General features: G+C 50.8%; 2 protein-coding genes across 2 annotated transcripts in view; both read right to left on the reverse strand.

The window, feature by feature from the left end:
* Nucleotides 1–579: 579 nt before the first annotated feature.
* Nucleotides 580–13263, reverse strand: MFNG (MFNG O-fucosylpeptide 3-beta-N-acetylglucosaminyltransferase). Its single transcript, XM_008931557.4, has 9 exons — nucleotides 13160–13263; nucleotides 12042–12413; nucleotides 6973–7021; nucleotides 6367–6469; nucleotides 6119–6272; nucleotides 5563–5648; nucleotides 4089–4254; nucleotides 3473–3558; nucleotides 580–2635 (listed from the first exon to the last, which is right to left on the reverse strand). The coding sequence occupies exons 2-9, from the start codon at nucleotides 12378–12380 to the stop codon at nucleotides 2569–2571; spliced, it is 1050 nt and encodes a 349-aa protein (XP_008929805.4). The 5' UTR covers nucleotides 12381–12413; nucleotides 13160–13263; the 3' UTR covers nucleotides 580–2568.
* Nucleotides 13264–17189: 3926 nt separating this feature from the next.
* Nucleotides 17190–25089, reverse strand: part of CARD10 (caspase recruitment domain family member 10) — a 34035-nt gene continuing 26135 nt past the window's right edge. Inside the window, exons 13-22 of the mRNA XM_018080097.2 lie at nucleotides 24515–24635; nucleotides 23851–24031; nucleotides 22921–23044; nucleotides 22339–22579; nucleotides 21986–22055; nucleotides 21510–21609; nucleotides 20884–21042; nucleotides 19108–19229; nucleotides 18354–18469; nucleotides 17190–18107 (exon numbers count right to left, since the gene is read on the reverse strand). Of these exons, the coding sequence (XP_017935586.1) occupies nucleotides 17900–18107; nucleotides 18354–18469; nucleotides 19108–19229; nucleotides 20884–21042; nucleotides 21510–21609; nucleotides 21986–22055; nucleotides 22339–22579; nucleotides 22921–23044; nucleotides 23851–24031; nucleotides 24515–24635 (1442 nt within the window). The 3' untranslated portion in view covers nucleotides 17190–17899. The remainder of the gene's footprint in view (nucleotides 18108–18353; nucleotides 18470–19107; nucleotides 19230–20883; nucleotides 21043–21509; nucleotides 21610–21985; nucleotides 22056–22338; nucleotides 22580–22920; nucleotides 23045–23850; nucleotides 24032–24514; nucleotides 24636–25089) is intronic.

The following is a 25089-nucleotide window of genomic DNA, read 5'->3' on the forward strand; positions in this document are numbered from 1 at the left end:
TTTAACTCATGTTTTAACATTGATCAGATTTCATGTGGTGAATGTCCCGTTAAGCTGTCTCTCTGTTCGTAGAGAAAACCTGGTTTCTTTTGTCGACTCTGAGAAGCTATTTTCTTTCCAGCATATTGTCGTCACTGGCATAACAGGATTTTTCTATCATTCGCTTCCCTATAGCCCAAGAGATGCCCTGCCCCAGACATCTCATCTGTTCTGTTTTCTTATAAGACAAGACATTTTCCACAAAAGTGACACTTAACTGCTCCAGAAACGAAGCCCAGTCTTGGTCCCCATGCAGCCACTCAAGGACTCAACCCATTAAACATCTGATCTTCAGACATGCAAAAGACACCAGGTCAATTCAGACCAGCTGAGGCCAGGATCTAAAGCAAGCTTTCAGTTTCTCTGCTTTGCTTTTCCCCAGGGAAGTGAAGCTGCTATACCAGTTTCCTCACATGAATCGCATTTTGCTCTGACTGTCACCAGGACATCTACAGATAGGACTGGCTTTTTAACTCAAAGTCTCTATTAACATCAGCTGAAAGTCTGAATGGGGAAAAAGGATATATCCAGGTAGTGTAGATTTCTCTTGAAGACTCATTTCTTCTCATGAAAGTGTATTTCATCTTCTTCAAACCCGACTGCTTGCCCTGTGGGGCAGGACTTCTTTATGTTGCATCTCTCTTCCAATAGCTGTGTGTCTGTTTTGTGTCGCATGGTTCCTTGGTGAGCTCAGCTGTGTGAGCCAAGTGCTTTGCACAACTCAAGGAATGGCCATTGGCATCAGATGGCCCCTGCCCCTGCTCAGGACGAATTTCCAGTTCAAAGGCATGTTGTGCAACAGAAGAAAGCAGGGGTCTCTGCTGCTACACAAGCTGATTATATGCCAGTAAGAATGACCAGGCTGGAAAACAGCTCTACAGGCTGCTGCCCTCTGCTTCTCTTGACATTAAAGTGCTCGTTCCTTTCTAGATCCCCTTTGCAGAGGTGGAACGTCTTTCTGATGCCATTCCTTTAAACCTCATGTGTGCTGTGTAGGAGATGCTGGTGCGTGGGGGGGGAAGGAGGTGACAGAGTGGCCAGTTTTCAAAACAGCAAAGCCACAGTGACAGTTGCCTTTGGCTCTTCCAACCCACCAGCAGCAGGCTTAGTCACATCAGCAGCATCAAAGCTGAGCAGTTCTTTGGAGAAAGGGCATTTGTCCTTTCATCTGGAGATTACAGGACCTCTCACAGATCCCAGCAGTCTGTTTTGAAATGCTCTTTAAAGAGAAATACCTGTTTGTGGCACCACCTGCCATTTAAAACAGTCTGTTTGCCTTCTAGCTTTCCCTGCAATGCTCTCCCCCAGCGGTTTAACTGTGTGTATAAGGACAAAATGATGCCAAAGTTCATTCCCCAGCAAGCAGCACTGCCCAGGTTTCACACCAGGCTCTCTATTGAGTATAGGACTCTTCACAAACATGCCAGAAAGCTTGTAACCTATTTGGGGCCTCTCCTTCTCCCTGTTGCACTCGGCAGGGACAGCAGGTAGGCAGAAAGCTCCTATTAGCCTCTGGAGTAAAGAAACGCAGAGATAAAAAGCTCTTTGCCTTGCTGTTTCCATTCCTTCATGACTTAATTTTTTTAGTCGGGGACAGAAAAGATTATAAAGCTGTAACCCCTAATCCGCTCCTGAGAGCTCCTTCTCCATCTCTTCCTTTCTCCTCTCTTTCAGCCAGTTCTAATCCTTTATGTCTCCTCTCACAGATAGGAGCTGGAGTCTAATCTCAGACGACAGGTTGGTAATTAGAGCAAGAGATTATCCTGACCCCACATCAAGAAGGTAAAAGGAGAGGAATAATGCAGCACCATACAAGATCAGACCCTCAGTGTTCAATCCAGGAACTGTCCTCATCTCCATCAGTCTTCTCCTGGCTCCCTTTCATTCTTCCTCTCTTGTCCCAGCAGAACAAGGGATTCCTGATTCTTTGTACTTCCTGTCAATCTCCCCTGTCCTGAGCAAGAACCACGCTTCTCCAGGATTCATTCAAGACAGAAATGGTCACATTCCATTTCTGTAGACCTTGACTAGGCAGAGACTCAGCAGGGCAGTGGCTGCAAGTAGGAAAAGCACAAGCAGATGTGGAGGAAGAGGCCCTGCTCAGAGCCCGGAGCGATGACATGCTGCCAGCCATCCTCAGCTGTGCACTGGTTACACACACCCAGGGACTTTCTAGTCAACGAGATGCAGCCACAGCACAGAGCAGCAAGTCCTCATCTTTACCAAGATGCCCAGCAGTTACTATTCGGTCCTTCATCTGCTCAGAAGGCATACTGCTCCCATCCCTTATATGTATCCCATCACAGATGGGAAGCTCATCCATGTGTCCAGCCCATGTTATCCATCTTTGGGACAGATCCTGTCTCTTGTCCTGTGTCACCAGTATTGAGCAAGGACCAAAAAAGCCATCACAGAGCCCCACGACCACTGTAGAAAAGGCAAAATTGAGGACACCAAGCTTCTTCACTGTCCCATCCCCTACAAGGTGCATAGGTATCACTAGGACCAACTGTAGCTGAGGCTCAGGCATCACCAGCCAACAGGCTGCAGGCACCAGGAGGTGTCGGGATAGAGATGACAGTGGAGTGATCGAAACCTGCTGGGGAGAAAGCAAAATAAGGTCAGGTAAAAGTTTTTACACCAGCACACAGCTGTAAAATGGAAGACCTTTTCCTCACATCCCATTCCACATCAGGTGCCCAACCTGCCCCACAGAGCTCAGGACTGGTTGTTCACTTCAAGATGTCTTTTCTCAGCAAAGCTAAGCAGACAAGCCTCCCTCTGATACCCAAATCCAGCTCTGGCCCATGGAGCCCAAGCCCACAGCTCACCCTGATCACAGGCAGGGAGATGGGTACTGCACTAGTCCCTGCTACATGGTTCTGTTGATGCTCTTTTCATCAACCCAGCTGCTTCCCATCCCTGCTATCTCCAGCCAGGATCTTCCTATCCGTGCTCTGCAAATAACAACTTTAGGTTTGTTCACTCAAAGAGGAGAAGGTAAATCAAAGAACAGTTTTGTTTGCAGTCAGCCCAAAGTGAACCTTTTTCTTTTTTCCCTTCAGTTTTCTCAGCAAAGCATAAAATGAAACAGCAAGCAGAATTTCCTTTCCTGAGTTTAAAAGAACATTTGTGTTCCTGTCCCTGAGGTAAAGGTTAGCTTGTTCAGCCTCAAAATGTGAAAAACTGCAATACTTTTGGATTAGATATTGTCCAAATAAAATGTTTTGAACGCTCCTTTTCCTCCCACTCATCCAAAAGGATTTTCAAAGTTTGTAAGCGTTCACAAACAGCTTACTGCTGGTGTGCACCTCACCCAATAAGCCATGTGACTGTAAGGTTTCTGTCCCTCACTCTCTGCCTCCTGCATGCTGCTTGGCTGCCCTCCCCTTCCCAACCTATTGTCTGAGGGCTCACACCACATGCCCCATACCTTGAGGGATCCTCTTGTGGCGAGAAGGGGCCGCTGAGCTCAATAACATTGAGTTTGTTCTCAAAGACACCGTAGCTGAGGGTGACCTACAAAGTGGTGGTGAGAAATGAGCAGGGAGTAGAGGTGAGTTGAAGAGCAAGGAACTTGCTTTGGGTGACAGAAAGTCCCATTCTGGTTCTTTCTCTGCTGGCTTGGCCTCTGCCTTGCATATGTCTCCTGTCTTCCTCCCCATGGAGGGTCCTGCTAGTCCTTTGCCTCTCCAAGCCCCCTACACCCCCACACAAGGCAGATATGGTGCCATGTCAAAGTCCCTTTCCAAGTCAGTCATCATTTCTGCTTGTCCTTGTGACACATTCTTCCAGGAATGCCCTCAATCCTTCCATCACTCCCCATACTTGTGCTCCCCACCACTGATCCCAGAACACTGTGCCTGGCAACTGTGCTGCAGGCAACATCCGCTCCATTTCAAAGGAGCGTTTGTCAGGAAAGCCTCCCCAGAAGAGCAGATGATTGATGCAATGCACATCAGTGCCATCAATGGAGCAATGTGCCTGTAAGTTCCCCTCCACTTCGCCTTCCTCACACACCTCCCTCTTGCTCCATTTTCCCTCCTCACCTGCTGGATGAGCTGAGAGGTGGGGATGAGCTGCAGGTTCTCCAGGTGGGAGTGGAAGAGCGCATTGGGCAGCAGCTGCCCACCAACTTTGCACTCAATGATGTAACCCACGGTGCAGTCATCTGGCAGGCGGATGAGCTCTGAAGTGGTCAGGAAGTTCCTGCCACTGGAAGAGAGTAGGATTGTGTGGGTTAGGAAAACGGCAGGGGCAGATATAGGCATCCACTTGGGTGGGAGATTACTGAAAACCAGAGTAAATCCTGGAACTAGGTAAGAAATCCCTGAGTTCCACCTGCAAAGATTCAGGAATGTGTTTGCTCTTTGAGCATTCGCAGCCATGCTGTCCCACAAATTGTCAGGTGCTGTCCCTGATATGTACCAGCTCCTCAGTGAGCTGATGCAGAGAACTGACAGACTTCAAAGAGTCACTTCTCCTCCTGTTTGGTGAGCAGCGCTGAGCCCCTGAGGGCTCAGAAATGGTGGGAGCACACAGCCAGGACCAGGAGAAAGAAGAAAGAGTTTTGCAGCTTGCATAAGCCATCGATGGCTCTACTGTAATGTAACACCACACGTTTGGCCATCCTTTGATGATAGGCTATACCCAATTTTAAGGCCTCTGTAACTGGAATCAGTTACGCAGCATGAAGCACTGTCTACTACAACAATGCTCAGCTAGTTCAAATGTGTTCTAAGCATTTTAAAAAAGCAGTGGCAGACTTTTTGCCAGGTTAGGCATTATCCTCTGTGCCACTTTCATTTTACACTAGATCACAGATCATCCTCCTCCTACCATAAAATGTGTATCACAGGCTTCATCTGAACCAGCCACCTGGTGTGGATCAGATCTGTCTTTCTGGGTATGCTCAGATCTGGTTACAGCTGGCAAAGCCAATGCCTACCAGTATATGTGCATACAGCCTGTGACATAACCTAGGGTATCATGGAATACATCATCTTCTTGTAGGCTGCACTAACACAATACCATGGGACATACCTCTGTTCTCCATGCATCAAGTTGAGGAAATGACAATGGCTACTCTAAGAAGCTGAAGAGGGTTTGGAGTGAGGGAACAGAAAATTAGCTTAGAAGGGAGCTTAAGTAAAGAGGCAGATGAAGGGGAGAGGAGATAGGCAGACAGGGAAAGCACTTAGGAAAAGAGTCAGAGGAAGCTGAAAGGGATGGGAAAGAATGTGGGGAGTAACCAAGAGCTTAAAGGAGAGGAGGAAAGGGATGTATATCATCCTATGATCATGTTTGCTTCTGTGCCTGCTCTTGCCTGTTTTCAGTCAAGGGGCAGACCTACCCACCACATCCTTCCTCCAGTCCCACATGCTTTCAGATGTGTAGGATGTGGCACTCTGCATCTTTGCAAACACTACATGTACAAATCTAGATCTGACACTGCCAGGAATTGATGTGCAGCCATGTTGCTCGTCCCTGATGGCTCCCATGCTCACCAGCTGCGCAGCTCACCTGGCCCACGGCACCATCTTGCTTGCCAGCTTGCGGCTGATGCAGAACCCAGCCCCTCCTGTGGCAAACCAGAAGCGCACAGATTTCTGGAGAGAAACACCAGAGAAAATCAATGGCAGAAGCTCAGATGATACTATACTCCCAGAGATGGTAATGTTGGAAACCTGGCTTTGATGCCAGGACAAACATGGCCCTGTTGTCATCCCAGACCCCTGCCTGCTGCCCAGAAGCAGTACAGCATTTATTCTGACCTCCTCATAATTGGAACGGCCAAGCTCCTGCTGGTATCAACACGTGGGCAGCCCAGGGCAGGCTTATCTGCTGTCAAACAGGCAGCCAAAGGCAGAGCAGCAATGTGAGACTCTTCCCCTAGGTTGATCAGATTTAGTCAACACCTACAACCATGTTCAGACAAGACTGGCGAGTTTTGCTGTTCAGCTGTTCAGCTGTTGCCCATTGCTCTTGGGACCTGTCTCTCCTTGCAGTGTGTCTACAGCTCATGAGCCAGAGCACCAAAACAACCCACTGGCCCCTGCACCACCACCAAAGGCTGTACCGTCTGGTTGTTTGGCAGTGTTTCGGAGGCCCGGATGGGTCGGTTCAGGCTGGGTTTCCCCAGGTAAACATCCCACGTCTCAGAGTAGGAGGACAAGAGCTTCAGGAGGGCCTGAGGGTTCAGGTAGTTGTCATCATCCAAATGGCAAAACCAGCTGGGGAAGATAGGAAAACACAAGAGGTTTGTGGCAAGGAAGGTGCCTCTTGCTCTCAGGGAAGCAAGAGCTTCCCACACCAGCTCTGCCTCACCTCCGGCCGCTGACCAGGAAGGCGTCGAACTCAGCTGACATCTTGCAGGAGAGGGCCAGATGGCTGTGCTCGGCAGAGCAGTTGGTGAAGATCACATGGTCACCTGCCAGAAGAGAGAAAGCACTGTCACAACGGAAAGCAGTCACAAGGACATCTGGGCAGGAAGGAAGGGGTTTGTTCACAGCCAGCCTCCTCATGGCCTCCCAACAGGCACCCCAGTCCATGGTGACATGGGTTCCAGCTTTCCCCCACCAGGAGATGAAACCTGGACAAAGCCAAGTAATTTGGCCAAGACTAGAAGACCTGTCATCCGCACTTCCACCCTGCTCGCTGCCAACCATGATGCAGAGGTTGAGGGGCTCTGTCATGGGCAGCTTCCACCCACAGCTTTAAGGCAGGCAACACCCTGCCTCCAGTTGCCTCTCCTGGGGCAAGACAAATACACCAAATCATCACCACCACAGCTCGAGGTCCTCCCACAGGAAAGGCAAGGGACATATTTCAATGGGCAGTGATGGTGCAGGAGAGCCAGCCTTCATGCCAGACCCCTTCCCAAAGCTGTGGCCATTCAGAGGCTGAAAGTGGTATTATAGGATAGATCATTACCCATTCTCCTTTTCAAGGCATCATCTTCTTCATCAGTGAAGACGTAGGTCTGAGAAAACAAGGAAAAGAGGTTACTCTCAGGAATGGACTGGTGCTGCTCCTGGATGCCCACTCCTTTCTTCCACAGCTGGACACACACGATATGGTTACTCCGACCCCATCCTCTGCTGCTGTAGCCCGCTCCCAGGCAGCAGTTGAAACAGCAGTTGAACAGAAGGAGGGCTATGCTCCCCCTTCCTGCACAGCACAATCATCAGCGCTTTTGTGGCTTCATTTCTGCCCCCATCCCACTGCCTTGGGAACAGGGGGCCCATGACACTGAGTGAGGGGGTGAGGAGCCCTGGCTTAGGTGTCAGTGGTAGAAAAATTAAAGCATTGTGGTTAAATGATGCTTGGATTAAAAGGAGAACATCTGTCTGTGTGTTAAGTGTGCATAGCCCCCCGCCACTTTCTGCCCCTCCTCCTCCTCCCAGGCTTCTCTAACCCCCCTCGCTGCCATTATGTGGCACATCTCCCCCTCTTCAGGGCCTGGCGAGGATCAGGGCCAGTGGAAAAAAGCTTTCCTCAGGCAGAAAATGAGCTTTCATGAAATCAAAAAGGAGTCGCGAGCGGTAAACAGTCTCCCCACCAGCTGCCCACAGGCTGGTTAAACACAGCACCTGCACAGGGACAAAGGGAACAAGGCAGGCAGACAACAGCCCCAGGAGCCATCGTTTCTCCCAAAGGCTCTGGCAAGGAGACAAGAGTCTCTACATCTCCCCACACCCACCCAGCATTTGGGAGATACATCCCTATCAAGAGGACACAGCAAGAGAAATGTTCCGTACGTGAAAAGAAGGCAATGAAGGACGCTCAGAGATCACCTGGCTCAAGCAGAGGCAGCAGGATGGTTTCATGGTCTCAGATGTATGTGCCACAGTGGCTTGGTGAACTACTCTCCCACAGCTGAGCTGCAGCAATGAAACATGCACACATTCCTACCTCCCCCACCAGTAAAATCTCTTAGTTAAAATCACTTTCAAGATAATCATGGGACAAGAAGAAATTAGCTAAGTTTCAGGTAAAAGAGTTGCTCTGGATCAGGGGACTATATCACAACCTTCAGGCAAGGCAGGGATTGTCAGTGTCATGGGATTTCCCTTGCCAGCATGTCAGTGTCAGAAATTTCCACTGTGACAAATATTTCATCTTAAGAAAAAACAAACTGTTGAAACTTTCTGACATTTTCAAAAACCCCAAGAAATATTGTTGCTGGAAATTACTTGCTTACAGATATAAAACCAACCAGAAATCATGTGTCTACCAAACATCACATCTGATTGACTTAAAATAACAATCTGCATCTTTTCCCAAATTTTCTAATTCTGAAAATATTCTGAGATTCCTACTTTTCTCTTGATGCAAGAAGGGAAATGTCTTTTTACAGACACCCAACATGTTTCTTTGGGAACCCAATGATGAAGGTACACTGTCACCATGAGCAACACTAGACTGTCCAAAATAACTTGAAAAAGGGAGTTATGAGTGTGGGGACTTGGCAAATCTGATTTTTCTGGCTCTTCCAAACTGATCTCCATGGCAAACCTGGTTACAGTACTCTAGAAATGCTAAAGAAGATCACAATAGCTCAGGCAGTTGCCTCCATCCTTGTCTCTCCATCCCTCACACCCCTGAGAGTGGGCAACCTGGAACAGCAGCTGCTGCCAGCATCCAAGTGACCACCACCATGTGTCCCTCAGCAAAGCCACACACGATGGCTGGGATGGAAGAGAGAGAAAACAGCCCTGCCTGGAGACCATTTGGCCCAGTTACGCAGTTCCTTCTCAAGGAGACACCAGTCACTGTTGTCCATACTAATGGAGTCTGGAAGAGATTTAGAAGGTCTCCTACCAGACCTACTCCACCTGCTGGGGATGTGGGAGCAGAAAAACACTTGTCACTTGTACCCCTGCAGGCAAATGGGCTAGACAGGAGTAGCCTCCCTCTCATATCCACTCTCCTGTTCTTCATCAGGGCCATGCAGGATCTCCAATCGTGGTGCCTCTGCACACAGACTGGGCCAGGACAGCTGTCAGTGCTACAGCAAGACAGCCAATCTGGGCCCGAGGAGAGATGAAGTACAGAAAGTGTCCCTCCATTCTGGAGTGGACAAGATGTCTGGCTGGGAAATGATGTCTGCTCAACAGCAGTGCAAGCAGTGATATGGAGCCACTGTGTCAAACAGCTTTGCCTGGCAGCTCTTCATGAACATAAGAGCCCATTCAATGGATAAATACTATGCTCTGAGACCTCCTGACCCCAAACTGGGGAAGCAGGCTAGCAAGGAAAAAATAGGAAAAGGAAAAAAAGATGTGGAACCTGACAATCCAAGGCCAGGTTCATCTCCCAGGCTCACAGGGTATCCCTTGCCTATGAAGAATCCCCCTCCAAAACGCAAATACCTCAGCAGGGTTACTGTTGTGTCCTACCCAGAGTACAGACTCAAAATCTACAATGCATTCACAACACTGAAAATCTGAAAGCCAGTTCAAGATGGGTCATTCAAAGGTTTCATTTAATTTGGCTGGATATGTGGGCTTCTAAAAGAGGGGGAGTTGCTAGAATTGGTTTACATTACCAAACAAAATGCCATTTCAGACCAGAAAGATAGACATACCTCCACCAAAACTACGGGGGCCAAGAACGTAAGTGACTCCAAGATTCTGTCCAGCCTAAACAATCATCAAAAACAACACTTCTATTTAAATTAAACTTTTGCTGAGGAAAAGGTCTTTTGCTAAAATGACTTTCATGTCAACCTCCTGTGGGGACTTTGTCATGGATCAGTTCTCAAGAGGCAGAGCATGGTCCAGCAAAGAGTGCCCATCTCACACTTCCCCATCTCTCACCAACTGCACATCTTCTCTTTAAGCAGTCAAGTTTCAGAGAAAATGTCTCTCTCTCAGTGTCTACCCCAACAGAGTCCAACACAGAGGACTTTTAATTTGGCTCCCATACAGTCTGTCCTAGCGATAAAAACCACAGCTGTTCCTGCCTCCTGTTACAGTCACCTAAGCCCGACCTATGAGGTCTGGGTTGCTTCCTCCAGGAGGACACCACGCAGGTAATGAGCTCTGAAGCCAGGATGGGCATCAGCAACGCGGCCAGCTGCTAAAATTTCCCTGCTGGCCACTGATGGAGAAAGACTCACTGAATTGGTCTCCCGCCTTGAATAAGGGCAAGTGAGACAGAAAGATGCTGGGTCAGCCTTAGGAGGAGGCAGTCTTTGTCCATCAGGACTTCTTAGACCTGGATCTCTCCAATATTGGCTCCTAAAACCTACGCCTCTCCATAAGAACTCAATAATAGGTCTGGTGCACTATCCCTTTCCCCACAACAGTTACATGAACTTTGCAAACTGAAAACTTTTTTTTTTTTTGCTAAGTGAGGTTTTCTGTATTGTAAAATTTTCAAAACTAACCTTTTCCCCTAAATTTCAAAAACCCCCTCAAGCAGGAATATATTAAAAAAAAAGGGGGGGGTTGACTTTCATGTACTTCTCTTTATCTCTCTTCCTGCTCCCGTTCCCCTTCTCTCAAAGCCATTTAGTAAAAAGAGCACAATAAAAACATGGAAAATTGAGGAGGGGAAGGAAAATGCTGAGCTTACAACAAAAATTGGTAACACTGGAAAAACACGGTTTAAAAATGAGTGATGCTCCCACTCTGTCCTTCCTTCCTATTTTCCTGCTCAGTCTGTGAAGGTTTACCAGAGGCTGGCAGCAGCATGGAAAATTCAACACCTCTTCCTAGGTTTGGACATCACTTACATGCCAAACAGAGAGGGTCAGATGAATATGGGGAGCTAGCATCTAATTCCTGTCATCAGCAGAATGGCCAGGTTTGTCAAACACATGAGGAAAGAAACTGTCCCTTAAAAACTCACTCCAAAGGCCCCAGTAACAATATCTTAATGCCAGTGCAGCCACGTGGTTGGGTTTGGTTTCTCCAAAAGTTGCTGGGCTGAGGTTGGATAGAGAGAAGTGCTTCTGGAGGAGGAAGCAGGGCACCTCAGATGCTGAGAGGGACATGCAGACAGGAGAGGAAGCGTGCTCAAAATAGGACACGGCTTCCTGTGACGACCGCAGCAGACCAGACAGTTGCAGCGCCATGAAGTGGAAAACCACCCTTACCCAGAAAACCCTGCATTGCTTCAAGCGCTCTCCTACCCAGTTACCTCCGCCCCCATCCCCCTTCCTCACTGAGGCCTGAAAGTGCCTTCTAGGCACCCATCACACACAGGCAGAGGCAAAAAAAAACACCCCTCAGGGCAGCCACAGGATTTCTTTTTTCTTGAGGAGCAGCTCTGTGAGGGAGGGAGAAAAAGCACATGGGCTCTGGGGAGTACTCCTGCCTACCAGCAAGCCAGTCTGCACAGCACCACTAATGTGGTGCCCCACATCAGCTCCTCCAACAGGAAGGAAACGCTTCAAGCACGGTTTTAGCAAAGGCTGGAAACATCAGACCCCCAGTTAAAAGAAATATTTTAAAAAACAAATATACACCCTCATCACTTCAAGATCATGCACCTAGAAGCATCCACCCAAGAAAGACAGGAATGGATTACACTGATGTGCTGGGGAGCGAACAGGGCTGACTCTAGGAGGTCTTCCAGGTCCTTCTACCTTGTTCTCCTGCCCACTGCACTCCACTTTCCCAGGGCAACGAGTGCCCAGGTGCAGTGCAAGCATCCCGATGGAGGGCCAGGAGAGCAAATCAGCGCCAAACCTAGCAAACTCATGGCACTAGGAGGTAGAAAACCACCCTTTCATGAAGCCCCAGAATGGTCAGTGCACTCAGTCTGGTGCGGCCTCTCTGCCAGCCTTTCCCATGAAACTAGTGAAACATTTTGCTGGGTAGCATCCCCCTTCCAATGTGAAAAGAAGTGAGAATTACAGAAAATGAGGCAAAGTACTGAGTGGGACTACAGTGCCATCCTCCCCTTCCTTTGGCTTTTATACCCCTACCCTGACACTCCATCCCTGCCCCATTACCAAACACCTTCTCTCTAGTTCGAATCCAGACGCTCACCTGCTCACTGGCCTGTGATATCCATGTGTCCAGAAGCAGCTCCATCCTGCTCTGGTGAAATCTCTTGGTTGTCTTCACAGCTATGAAAACGTCTCCAAGTGTTAGGCTTCTCTCAGTCCTGTATCCTTCCAGAGAATGGACTTTGAGGTCCTTCTGCCCCCTGCCACCAGCTTTCTCTGCACTCATTTTGCTTCGTTGCTCTGGCTTCTCCAACATCCCCTCCCTGAGCCTTGGATACCGAGCTGTTTCCTGAACCCCACGGTGCCGCACGGAAAGGAGAGCCACACTGGCAAGGAAGATTGCGGCTCCAGAGAGACCATGGATGAGCCGACGGCCCATGGCTCCCAAACTGTTCCCACCGCAGTCAGTATCCTACTGAACAAGGACAAACTCTCCCTGTACCTCCACGTGAAGCTGTCCACTCTTCTCAAAGCCTCTGACACAGCAGGATCAGCCAAGAGCAAGGTCTGAGCAGGGTGTAGTCAAGGAATAAGGGGGGTGAAGACCAGGAAGCCAAAGAGGCAGCAGACCTGGAGGATGCTTGTCAAGCAGGGGGAATTTTCACAGACTACAGAGGGCTCAATGACCCAGCGAGGCAAGGGACACATGATGGGAAAATACTCCGAGGCGACTGGCACGTGGCTAGCACAGCCTGCCAGGAGGAAAGTGGGCATCCCCGCTCCCAACAGAGAGACCGAGGGTCCTAGGCTGGGTGTTGAGGAGCCGGCAAAGGAGATCAGAGCCATCGGCGGGAAGTCTGGACCGAAGGCATCAGTTCCCCAGCAGACACCAGCCCAGCAATCCGAGGCAGGGGCTTGGGCGGCAGGCGAGCGGCGGACGCAGGGCTGCAGGAACGGGGCCGGGGGTCCAGCGTGCGGCTGGACTGCCTCTCCACCTGCTCTCTCCCGCAGCTCTTGCTCCCTGCCAGCCCCGGTCCCGCCTCCGGGCACGGGGCGGGGCGCCAGCCCCGGGGGAGGAAGAGGATGGAGCGGGGGGAAGGATGGAGAGCGGGGAGCCCTGGGTCTGACAGTGGGTTTGTCTCACCAGACGTCTCACCTGTGTCCCCCACAGTCTGGGACACCTCCGAGGTGACAAAGAACAGATCTGGGAGGACAAACCTGTTGCTTGACTGTTTTCCCCGCTCCTCTGTTTCAGTCCAGCCCGATCTCTGCAGCCCTGCTCAGCCCATTGCTCCTGAAGGAGGAGGGGACGGTGGCATTGACGTGGGCTCTGGTGAAGGTAAGATGCAGGGTCCTGTATTGTTCTTGGGAAGATCGTTTTTTACCCCAGGAATTCCCTCAGCCCCAAACTTTTCCTCTGGACACAGGTCTGAATTGCTGCCCCTGCCCTTTAATCCCAGCCTGCCTCCCCAAAGCAGGACAGTGTGTCCTCTTCTGCCTCCCCCCAGCCCCCCATGCCCCAGAGTCTCAAGTTGGGGTGTGAACCCCCCTTCTGACACCCATCTCCCAAACCATGATCCAGATACTCTCTGATCTTGAAGGTCCTTTTTCCTCTGCCTCCAGCCACACAACCCCCGCCCTCCACTCCATCTCACATTCCCACAGGATGCCCAAGGACATTCTGCTGCCCAGGTGACTGCAGAACCAGTGACATTCACAGGAACAGGTACACTAGATAGTGTGACGGAGAGCCTGCTGCCTCCCTTTCAATCATAGAATGGTCTGGGTTGGAAGTGACCTTAAAGATCGTTCAGCTACAAGCCCCCTGCCATGGACAGGAACACTTTCCACTAGTCCAGGTTGTTCAGAGCCCTATCCAACCTGGCCTTGAACACTTCCAGGGATGGGGCTCAGCCTCACGGCTGAGTTTATATCCCACCCAAGTCCTTGCTGCTGTAGCAGGGCTGAGCTCAGCAACTTGTCCTTTGTGGCTCTTGTGTTGTCCATGATGGAGCTTCCTTTTCCCCTTTCCTGGGCAAGGAAGGGGGGTGTCTCCTCTCTTTGGAAAACCCCAGAGACCCATAGGCACAGCAGCAAAATGTTACCTCCAGCTCCTTCCTCACTGCCCCCCTGCGCCATCGGACACAGGTGTGCATCTCCCCTGTGTCACCCTCACTCCCAGCCATCTGATTGCCAACAAGGGATAGGGATATCAGAGACCCTCAAAAGGTATGAGAGCTCCTCCCAAGACAAAGACCACCACAGAGGGGATTGCTGCATTCTGTTGCTGGTTCAGTTTGATATGGGGTTGATGATGACCATGCAGGTCCCCTTCACACTACCTGTAGGCCACCCTACAGAGCAGCCAGGGGGGTACAGAGAGACAACCAGCCCAGGAGGGGGATGATATCCTTACCCCCACCCCAGCTTCTCTGTAGGGGGACAGCAGGATGGTAGTGCTCTACATAAGCTGCCAAAATCAGAGCACCTCCTCAGGGAGCTGCAAGCTGTGGGCATCCAATCTCAGCATACTAAAAAAATAAAAATAAAAAGTAATAAGAAGGGGGCCCAGGAGAAATGGTGGGGGTGCAGAATGGCTCCATGTGGAAAAGGGCACCCCCTCCCTGTGCACATGTCAGACCATAGGACCTTAGAAAACTGGAGCAGGGCAGGGATCAGGGTCCCTCTGTTCCACGCTCCCACTGTGTGTCCGGATGTAGACACTTTCCAGGCACACAGGGAAGATTGCCCCACAGGGCTAAAACCATGTGCTCAGTTTCCCCAGGTCTCAGACACACACTTTCACCCTAGTCTTGTCCCTGGGTACAACTTTTTTCTTTTGTAAGGAAGAAACCACTGAATCCACTTCCCTCCCCCACTGTATTTCTCCAAGTCTCTCTCTAGCCTTCCCCTGAAGCAAGAACATCTCCAGAGCATCTCCCATATCCCTTTGGAGGGGCCCTGCAGGTTTTATTTTTAGATTCCTTTGAATAGTGATGCTTACATGGGGCAGGAAGGAGGAGTCATTCACCTTCAGGCCTTACATTACTGCAGGGATTTGAACCTGGTGTGACTGATCCACTGCCTCTATGCTCAATACTGGGATTGCTCCCACAGCTAGCCACTGCTCCTGAACCAGAAATTAACCTCCCCACGTGTTCCTGCCACACTCCAGCAGCCCCAGGCAGTTGCAAAGGCAGCTTCCATGGCTCCCAGGCATCCTGCAGCACTTCCCAGCCTGGCTTAGGAGATCATCTGGGAGGGAAAGATGGGACAGAGGCAGAGGAGCCTTAGTGATGTCCCCAGAAGATGTTACAAATATAATTCAAAGCTACCTTGTACAGAGCATGGTGCCAGAAAGCTCTGCTGGGACAGGGGGCCAGCATGGACAGGGCTGGTGACTTCCCAGGGTGACACACATGCTGCCATGCCGATTCCCTCTCTGGAGGGAAAAATAGTGTTCTTGGTGACTCTTTACAGAGGCTTGCACAAGGCTGTTACAGCTGGTAATTGGTGCCCAGGGCTGCTAATTGCATTCTGCCTGTTACCTAACCCATGACTCATTCCTCCAAGCAGGCAGCCACCCCCCCAGAAGTACAAAGAAGGTGGTTTGGGGCGTGCAGGGCAGTGGGAAGGCATTTATGTTTGCCTTGGAGCCCTCTGCCCCGCTTCTCACCTGTGTCCAGAACAAATTAAAGCTGGATTTTGAAAGCCTCGGGGAAGACAAATTGGATAAAGAGAGAGCCTGGAAGAAGCCAGGAAGCAGGCAAGGCAGTGCCTCCTGCTGCTCAGCTACCTGAGCAGTGCCAACCTGCCTCCCAGCAACCTTCTTTTGCCTCCCTTTCCCTCCAGCAGATGGCCCAGGGAGGTGCTGGGGGACATGTTTCTTTGGGTACCAGCAAGTGCTAAGCTGGGAGCACAGCCTGACTCCCCAGAATGGGAGGGCTGGCTTTTTACCACCTTCAGCCTAGGCTATAGGGTTGGGGCTGGCTCTCAAGTGACAGCAAGGCTAGTTGGAATTTTCAAGCCCCAAGTCAGAGTGCCTCATACAGAGTGTTTTTCCTGGATACTCAAGCACTACGCTTTTTCCTGCAAAGTTGCAAATTCTAATCTCCAAACCCATGACAGGATGGATGGGAGCTTGTTTTGGGACTTGTCTTCTCATCAGCTCAACAAGAGTCCCACTTTGTTTGCCTGCAGGGTAAGTACCCTCCCAGGGGGCTGGCTGTGCTGGGATGCTCAGGCTGCATCCCCCGGAGTGGGTGCCACTTGGGAGCTTTCATCTGGAGCTATGTGTATGCCAGTTCCCCCTTCCCTGAGAGGAGAGTTGCATGGCTCCAGGGCAGACCTAGGATTTTGCTCTACATTTTAGTGACTGCAAGTTAAAATCTTCGTTTTCTTTCCTCCCCCCTTCACTGTCGTCCTCATAAAAGACACAGGCAACTGGTTTAGAGCCTGAAATAACACCTCACAGGGGACTCGTGAACATCAGCAAGTTAATCTTTGCTCAGAGCTTTAAAAGTGCATGGCACTAGCAGTGCCAAATCACAGGGGCAAGGAGGACACAGAGAGGACTTGACTCTGGTGCTGGTGCCCATCTTCTCCCATTAACCTCAGAATCAGTGGACCCAGCTCTCTGCCTGACCACACGCCCCACGAAGTCTCACAGAGCCACAGATTTCATTTTCTTCTTGCATGCCTCAGGAAAGATCACCTACAACCACCTCTCCGCAGCATGGGTATCCCGGCACCCCTATCCCACAGTGGGTCTGATAATGGCAATTGGTCAGGAATCATAGGTGAGCACTGCTGCAGCTACCCAAACCCTCTGTCTTCCCTCTGCCAGTCTGAACCCATGCTTGGCCCCGTGTTAAGGTGAGAACCACCTCTTTCAGGGGCACCATCCCCCCTTCTCTTAGCAGCCTGGCTGGGCTCAGTCTCCCTGTTGTCCCTCAGGAGGATGAGGTAACTGGCTCGTCACTTAACACTAATCAGGGCATGGAGGGATGTGAACCTCTAGGGACTCAGCCAGACACATCAAGTGAGCTTTTCCCTGACTTTCCTAAAGTAACCTGGCCAACGTCAGCGCTGGGGAGAGGCAAGGGACTGAATGCCAGGGAGCAAGTAGAAAAGAGAGGGGCCTTAGTCTGTGGCACACTTAGCCTGTCCTCTGCCCACACCTCTTGCTGCCCTACCACAGCAAATTCAGTGCTCCCTCCTTCCCCTAAAGGGCTGGCCTAATGGAGAAGAAAAATATTCCATTGTGCATCAACCATACCTTCCCAGTAACACACAAGCCCACAGCCTGCCACCCATTCCCATTATGAATGGTATTTAATTCTCCTTTACACACGGTTTGCCAATAAAAGGCTCCATTAATAATTTACAAGCAATAAAGAGTACAGCTCCTATAAAATGAGGGTTTGTTGCAATCTTAGTGTCACTCCAGCTGCAGTGAGGCATATAAGCCACGCTCCCTGTGCCCTGGGGCCAGAGGTGAGGTAGACAGGGGAAGAAGGAAGGCAGAGCACACAGTGCCACAGGGCAGGGGATATGGTGGCGATGGGAGAAGGACTTCAAATGTGTGTGAGAGATGCTCCTACACAGCCTGATCCCACACTTTTCCCCTGCGTTCCCTATCTGTCAATCTGACCACGTACCAGAGACAAGGGCAGCCCAAGGTAATGGGGAGCAGCCCAGGAAAGTGGCTTCCACCGTGATGGCAGAAGACATCTCTCCAATAAAATACAGAAGGCTCAGATGGGGGAGGCAGTACGTGTTACTTCCCAGTCCTTGGTGGCCCTCAAGGGACCAGAAAAGCTACCCTTGGGGGCCTTTGCTGCCAGCATCCCCTTGAGGGAGAAGAACATGCTACCTGGAGGGGCTCAGGGAGGCAGGGACCTCCGAGAACAGCTCTTAGGGACAGTAGCTGGCAGTACCCGCTCTGCTACCCCTAGCTCAGTCGTTGCCCTCCTCAATCCACAGCGGGCGGGTTTGCTCCTGAAAGATGCATCCACGAACAACCTTAGGCAGCTCCTCAGCATGGGTCCAGGCATGGGGCTCCACACGGGCCCAGGAGCACGGCAGAGTGTGGAGAGCCTGCTCCACACCACGGCACACCTTCAGCACCTCAGAGTCCCGCTGGCCCGCCTTCTCCAGCAAGCTCCTGGGGAAAACACAGGGACAAATGTTACCCTTGGCACAGAGAAATGGGGTGACAAAACCACCCAGGAACTCCCTCACATGTACAAAAAGCCAGTTTTCCTGCCTTTGCTCCCCTCATAGCAGCCAACCCCAACACACATATCAAATGCTCTCACCTGATCCTTGTTCTCCCTCTGAACAGAGCCAAGCCTCTGGACATCTCTCGTCCCGTGATACCCTTCATCCATGCCACTCTGTCTTTTCTTACCTGAGTCCTCTAACATTCTTCTCAGTGACCTCGACATGGATAACGATGGGGTATATTTCACTTTTAATTAGATCCCTCACACCCTCAACTCCCAGCTGTAGCAGGCAGTGTTTATTCTGGAAGGGAAATTGAATAGATTTACTGATTTAAATGGAGAAAAAATAACCCCAGCCCCTGACAATTACATTAAATCAAACCCCATACTGTGTAATATCATTGCTTTTCCAATACTAATTCCATTAAAAGTGAGATTTATGGACACTATCAAGCGGGAAGGGGAGAATTAAATAGCAGGGTCGCCCATTCCATCACTGCCAACCCGATCCAAGAGCCCACTGGACCCCTCTCTCAGCCACAGCCCATCTTCACATCCCCTTTGTCATTGCTGTCACCCACAGCCTCACACTTCTCTGTCTGCCCTGTGCAGAGCTATTGCCACTTTGGTGAAGATGAGGAATATGAGAGCAGGCAGGTCATTTCTGCATATGGCATGTCCCACCACCTCCCCCACAAATCCTCATTTGCCATTTATTTTATCTGAGCTCATCAGACTCAGGGAAGGAAATGTCCATATCTGCTGCTCCACAACTTCACAGCACCTGGATCTAAAACACTCTCCAAATTACACAGCCCCCAAGCAAGCAGCTCCTTCTCTATCACCACACAACTCTCCCTCCTCCCCCGTTCTCCTCTTCTCCAATCTGAATGAGGTGACCCATCCTAGCTCTCTCTCTGCAGATGAAAAGCTGAGCACCTTCTCCATCGCCTCCCGGATCATGCGGATTTGCCAGCTCTCCCTTGGGTCCTGCGAGGCAGTTCTAGACACAGAGTACTCCTGAGCATGGGTAGCGCTGGGATCTCCTCCTGCCAGCTTCTCTGCGAGCCAAGAGGAGATATGAAAAGGGAGACATCAGTCCCTTCTCCCTCTTGCAATACTTTCTACCTCTGATCCTGCACGTTTGCTGGTGAGCAGGTGTTTACTGAGTCCAGTGTTTATGGATTCTGGAGAGCAAGTCTAATTATACAACATTATGTGCTGGCATGGATCTCCTGCAGCTTTCTGGTATGGAACAAACAAGATATCACAGCTGAAGACACCTTTCATGGCAAGCATAGCACCTTGTGTTGCATCACAGCAGCCTAAGCTGGCTCACGGACATTATCCACCCTCCTCCCCACTGCTCCACCATCCCAACCCTCCCAACAATGTATGGCAGAAAAATAACCACCCTCTTTTGCCAGTTAGTTTTTCTGCAAGGTTTGAGAGCTACATGGCCTCATAGATGACTCCAGTGAGTAGCACGGCTGTGGGGAGGTAAGAGGAGTGTGCATCCGGGCATGGAGAGTGGGAGGAAGATGGAGAGCAAGTTGAACCTCCTTTTGCTGGTGGTAGCCTGAGCCACCTCCCCTGCTCAGAGGCAGAGGGAGAGCACCCAGCAGCCGAGCCAGCGCCAGGCAGGAGAGCAGCAGAGGTGATGCTGAGACAGAGAACTGCAGGCAGAGCTGGCAGTACAGCAAGCTGCAGTGTGGTCAAAGCAATGACTGCCAGATGCAGTAACTCACAACAGAAGCTGACACAATGCACACCTGGCTTGGGAGCCACAGGCTCTGCAGCCCAGTGTGGCTGAAGCAGGTGCTGGGCTTTACCTGCTGACCATGCTGCTCTAGGCAGCTGCTCACACTGCCACGGAAACACAAGCAGGGAATATAATAAGGCTTTTAGCAGCTGCTCATTCCTAAGATAGAAATAAAGTAATATATTTAGGAGAAGGCATGTTTGGAACTGGGTACAGAGCACGTTTCAGTTATCCCAAGGCCCAGGCTGGCTGGGCATCCTCTGCTACCTCTGGCTGGTGGCACAGGTACTTCCTAGGTAGACATGGATCCTGCAAAGCCCTGTTTCCTTTGCAGGCAGCAGGCTCCTGTGGAATATCAGCTGGCTGAGGAGTTCTTCAAAGGAAAACAGAGGCAGCAAAGAAAAGAGATATGGCTTGGGTCTCATAGATTACTTTCCTTCCTATGAAGCAGGCAAAACTGGCAGGGGAGGATGGTTTTTGCCCTCAGTGTAAATTCCCATCTGCAGTAAAAGGCATCAAAGTGGGTCCCCATGCAATGTGAGAGGGACCCTGCAGAGGGCTCAGCAGGACAGGATACATGGCCAACTCACTCAGCTAAGAAGCCCAGTGGCCAAAATTTTCAGAGCCATGCTTTTTCAGCAAAACAGAGATTTTTCAGTACCTTCATAATCACCCCTCCAAAAAATATACTGACCCATTTTTCAGTCCTGCAGTTGGCAAAAGAAGAACTCTAAACACTGGGAAAGGAGAGCAATGAAGAAGTGAGGAGCAAGAAGGAAAGAGGGAGTTGTCCTCTTTAGGCAACATCTTAGCTTCCCACTGTATGGCTAAGAAGTGGCAGGAGATAAAAAGGGAAAGTAGCCTTTGGAGGTAGGAGACTCTCGTTCTTTACCTCATTCAGCCACAGGCTACTAAAACAGCCCTGGATGTGCCAACCACTCATTTGTGCCTACCTGCTGGGCACACATGGAAGTCCAGGCGAGAGGTGGGCAAGTCCAGCAGGTTCCTGATGAGCCGTGGTACAATGCAGTTTGGTGACAGCACCACAGGACGGGGTGCCTTGACCACCACAGGGCGCACCAGGCTGTAAGGCTTCAGGTTCATGTCTGGGTCTGGCAGACAGGAGCGAAGAAGAGAAAGCCAAAGGTGAGAACGAGCCTACAGATCATCCCATTCTTCCTGTGCCACCCCCTCATCTTGAATTCTGTAGGTACCTACCAACCACCTCACATGCCAGGAAAGATCCTACCCCAGTTACAACATTTGCTCATGGGCAGATACCCTAGATGTGGACCCCCTGCCCATTTCCTGGGACTCCCTTGAGTTACACACGTTTATTCTCCATAAAAAGTTAGATGACCCCAAGAATGACAGCAGCAATGGAAAGCCCCAGAAAAGCAGGGGAAAGGGGCAGAGACTTTAAATATGCACAAACTTCTCAAAATTCCATTACCAGAGTTATAAGAGGGATCCTGGGCAGAAAGACTGAGGCATCTCAGATGCCAGTGTCCCTTCAGTGCCCACAGGGTACAACTGCGTCTCCAAGAATGACAGGGCAGGTGCAGGGCTAACAGCTCACCTGAGCAGGGGTCCAGCCACAGCTGCTGAGGGGGCTGTTCTGGGCTCCTCTGCGGTTTGGATTTCACCAAGCGCAGTTGGTCCAAGGCCCGTTTCTTTAGCTGAGGAGAAAGTGAAGAGAATAAGGCTGAGAACATTGACCTTTTCACACACACACACACACACACACACACACACACACACACACAGAGAACTGGCTGCAGAACACCCTCTGGCAAAAAGTATGGAGCACTCTTACAAAAAGTATGGGCTTGGATCTGCTGCCCATGGGGTTCAGCCTGAGATGTGGGGAAGTGCTAGAAAAGCAGCCACAGAACAGTAACACTGCCTGGGCTATAAGCCCCTGCTTTGCCTTCTAACCCATCTGCCACCTCTGTATGGGTTGCTTTACCATAAGAGTGGGGCAGATTGCATGCTGAGGTGGTGGGATGGCTATGAGCACACACATGGCTCTCATCGCCTGCTTCTTTGGCTTACGTTATTTCTGTGGCCTCTCTGCTGCCCAGGCATCTGGCCCTTCTCCTGGATCTTCAAAAGCTGGTGAGCCCTGAAAAGACAGAGAGCTTGCACTCAAGCAACTCCAAAGGCCCCAGGGACCATAGCCTGCTGTGATCTTCTTCACCAGCCCTATAGACCTGCTGAAGCATAGGCATATCGCTCAACCTCCCGGTCTCTCAAGGGCTCCCAAACACTACCGCACTGGTCCCCATGCAAGGCTTGGGCATCCCACACCACTGAGAGGCCAGTCTGCACTCCTCATGACTGCTAGGGGATGTTCACCACAGGTAAATGGAGCAGGTACCCCCCACCTTCCTCCTCACCCTAGTTACCTGCTGTAGTTGGGCACTGTCCCCTTGTCCAGGTCCCGCATGGTCAAGGGATCAACACGCGAGCAGTACCACTCCAGACGCCCTTTGTGCATGGTGTCCGTGACATGGAGGATCTCCCGACACTTCACACACAGTGCATACGGGTCTGATGGCTCCAGGAGGGACAGGTTGGTGCGTACGTAGAATGAGTCTCCAGAAAATTTCTTCCCTTCTTCCAGGGCTTCTCGCAGAGGCTGGTATCCTGGAGCACAAAACAGATGGTGACACAGGAGACAACCATCATCAGTAAGATAGGCCAGTCCCCAGCACAGTTGTGACACTACAGATTGGGGTGGGGGGGGTGCAGAGGAGGCAAACAGACAGAAGGTCTGTACCTCCATCCCGTAACTCAGAGAATGCACAAGTCACACCAGACAGGGAAAGCTACTGGAGCTATGGCCAACCCGTGTCAGACATGGTGGCCTAGGACCAAACAGGAGAGGAGAGAGAATAACTGAGATTTATCTCCAGGGCTGGGTGGAGGGTCTAGAAGGAGAGGCAGAGAGCTCAGGCTCAAAGGAGACCCATCTGCTAGCACCTTACCTTCCAGGTCCAGCTGGAAGATGAGACTAGAGGGCTCATCCCAGTGCAGCAGGCTCAGGTAGGCAACCTCTCGTGTGCAGTTCTCCAGGGAAAGCACCTCTTCCTTCAGCGATGGCACCCTCAGCTAGCAAGGACCCAATGCTGTTAATCATAAGGTCTGGAAGAGCAGGCTCCCCCCAAGCTTCCTCACCCATCAGGGTTACACAAGAAATGTTACAGAGTGAGACCGGTCTGGGAAAAGCTATACCTGAGGGCAAGGCATCTTCAGTCTGCCTCTGGCTCCCTCTTCTGCCTCTGAAATACCTGCTGTTGGCCACTACCCACTCTGGATGCTGGACTGCCATGAATGGAAATGCGTGTGCATGAATGCGTGTGGGAGCAGGAGCACTGGTTTGTTTTCAGTTACAGGTGGGATATTAATTCAAGCAGTGTAGCTGTATTTCAAGTGGTGTCATTCTTAGCAAAACAAATGCCCTTCCTTCCCTCCAGGAGTTTTCTTCAGAGCAATTATTCTCTGTAGCTCAGGAGGGTCACAAAGGTCTGAGAGATCGTGCTCCAAAATTGATTGCTTTGCAATGGGCATGTGCAGGATGCGAACTGCTCTGAAAACCTAAAAGGTGAAAGACAACTCCAGGAACATACACATCTTAATCGTGTGACTCCTTTTTGTTTCTCCCCACCCACAGCTCAAGGAAGTGTTTCAGAAGGTCTCAGCATTTTTATATGCACAGGGACACTCGAGTGCCATGAGACCTGGATGGATGTTTGTGCTGTATAAAGCTCTAGGCAGAGAACAGTCCTGGGAAACAAGAGAAATGGAGGTGGACTTAAAGTTGGGTAGAGGTCAGCTTGCACTGGGGATCACTTCACACCCCTCGCAACATCCCAGATGCCTTGCAAACCCACGAAGTGAGCCCTTCCCAGACTCACCTCAATAAGCCGGCACCCTTCCCTGAGTCCTGCATCCTTGACCCGTGAGCCTGGCTTGACCCACTGGACATAAATCCCTGTCCTGTTGCCTCCAAGGATGGAGATGTCTGATCCGAGCCTCTTCTCCTGGGGTGAAAGGTTGCTGGGGTGACCCACACTAGTGAGCTGTACCACCAGTGACCTGGCAAGGAGAAATGCCAAGTCTGGCAACTGAAGTTTACTGCCTTTTCCAAGAACCAGTCCCCCATGCCTTGTGTCCAGCTACAGGGTATTTACTGCAGTGCAGAGCTCGTGATTCACAGTGTACCCATCACCAGGGCACACAGAGCTTACAAACCCACACAGCCCTTTCCAACCCACCAGCCCCAACACTGAAGCCAAGCTGGGCCCCCATGGTCCTTTCCCTACCTAGACATATGCATGTCCAGCCCAGGGCAACATCCCCACACCCCTGCCATAACAAATGGGACAGTACAAGAAATTGCAGTCCTGCTAGGAAGCAAGGACTGTAGGGTCTTCATTTCTCTCTTCTCTCACTAGTGAGAAAGAGCCTGCAAGGGGAGAGGCAGAAAGGAAGGGTCTCCCAGGCATGGTCTCCTGACACCACAAAATGCCCCCTCAAGCAGCTGGCAACAGAGTGCCTGGGTTAGAGAGCAGCAGTCACCTCCTGGTGACCTCCTTGTGGCTGGGAAGCGTGGACAAGCAGATCTCAGACTTCACCCTGGTGTAGGTGCTGCTGGAAGAAGAGGAGGAGGCCCCAAGCAAGTTGCTAGCAAAACCGCTGCCTAGGAAAGAGCAAAAGGGAGAGAGGGAGCACATCACCTCTCCTAACATTGCAGGGAGCTAATGTTCTCAGGGTGGCAAGGATCTGTCACCATCTCCTGGCTGTTTTCTAGCATCTAACTGGAAAATTGAGGCTGCAGAGAGGCTTTGAACAGTCACCCTCATGGGAAGGACTTTCCAACAAGCAAATCTTCATTCCCTTCGTCAGCATTTTGGTCAGAAGGCAGCAGCAGCCTGGGCCACCTGGATGTGCCCAGAGATCAGCCACCAGTGCCCACCACAGGACCTGCCAGCATCAGGAGCTTCACTCCAGAAGATTTACAACCCATCACCCAGGCAGTAGCAGACAAAGGAAATATCCAGTAACAACCCAGGGCAAGGGCATTTCCCTCTCCTGTTACCTCCTCCCCCAAATCCACACCATCAACATAGTTTTCGATGAATAAAACAGAGCTG

Source organism: Manacus vitellinus, unplaced genomic scaffold (assembly GCF_001715985.3).
Source record: "Manacus vitellinus isolate BGI_N305 unplaced genomic scaffold, ASM171598v3 scaffold_5_pilon, whole genome shotgun sequence".
NCBI lineage: Eukaryota > Metazoa > Chordata > Aves > Passeriformes > Pipridae > Manacus > Manacus vitellinus.

Coding starts and splice junctions, on each gene's coding strand:
- MFNG (XM_008931557.4), bottom strand. CDS start 12,380: ATGGGCCGTCGGCTCATCCATGGTCTCTCTGGAGCCGCAATCTTCCTT. Junction 7,022..12,041: donor TATCACAGGCCAGTGAGCAG/GTGAGCGTCTGG, acceptor TTGTTTTCTCAG/ACCTACGTCTTCACTGATGA. Junction 6,470..6,972: donor TGCCTTGAAAAGGAGAATGG/GTAATGATCTAT, acceptor CTCTTCTGGCAG/GTGACCATGTGATCTTCACC.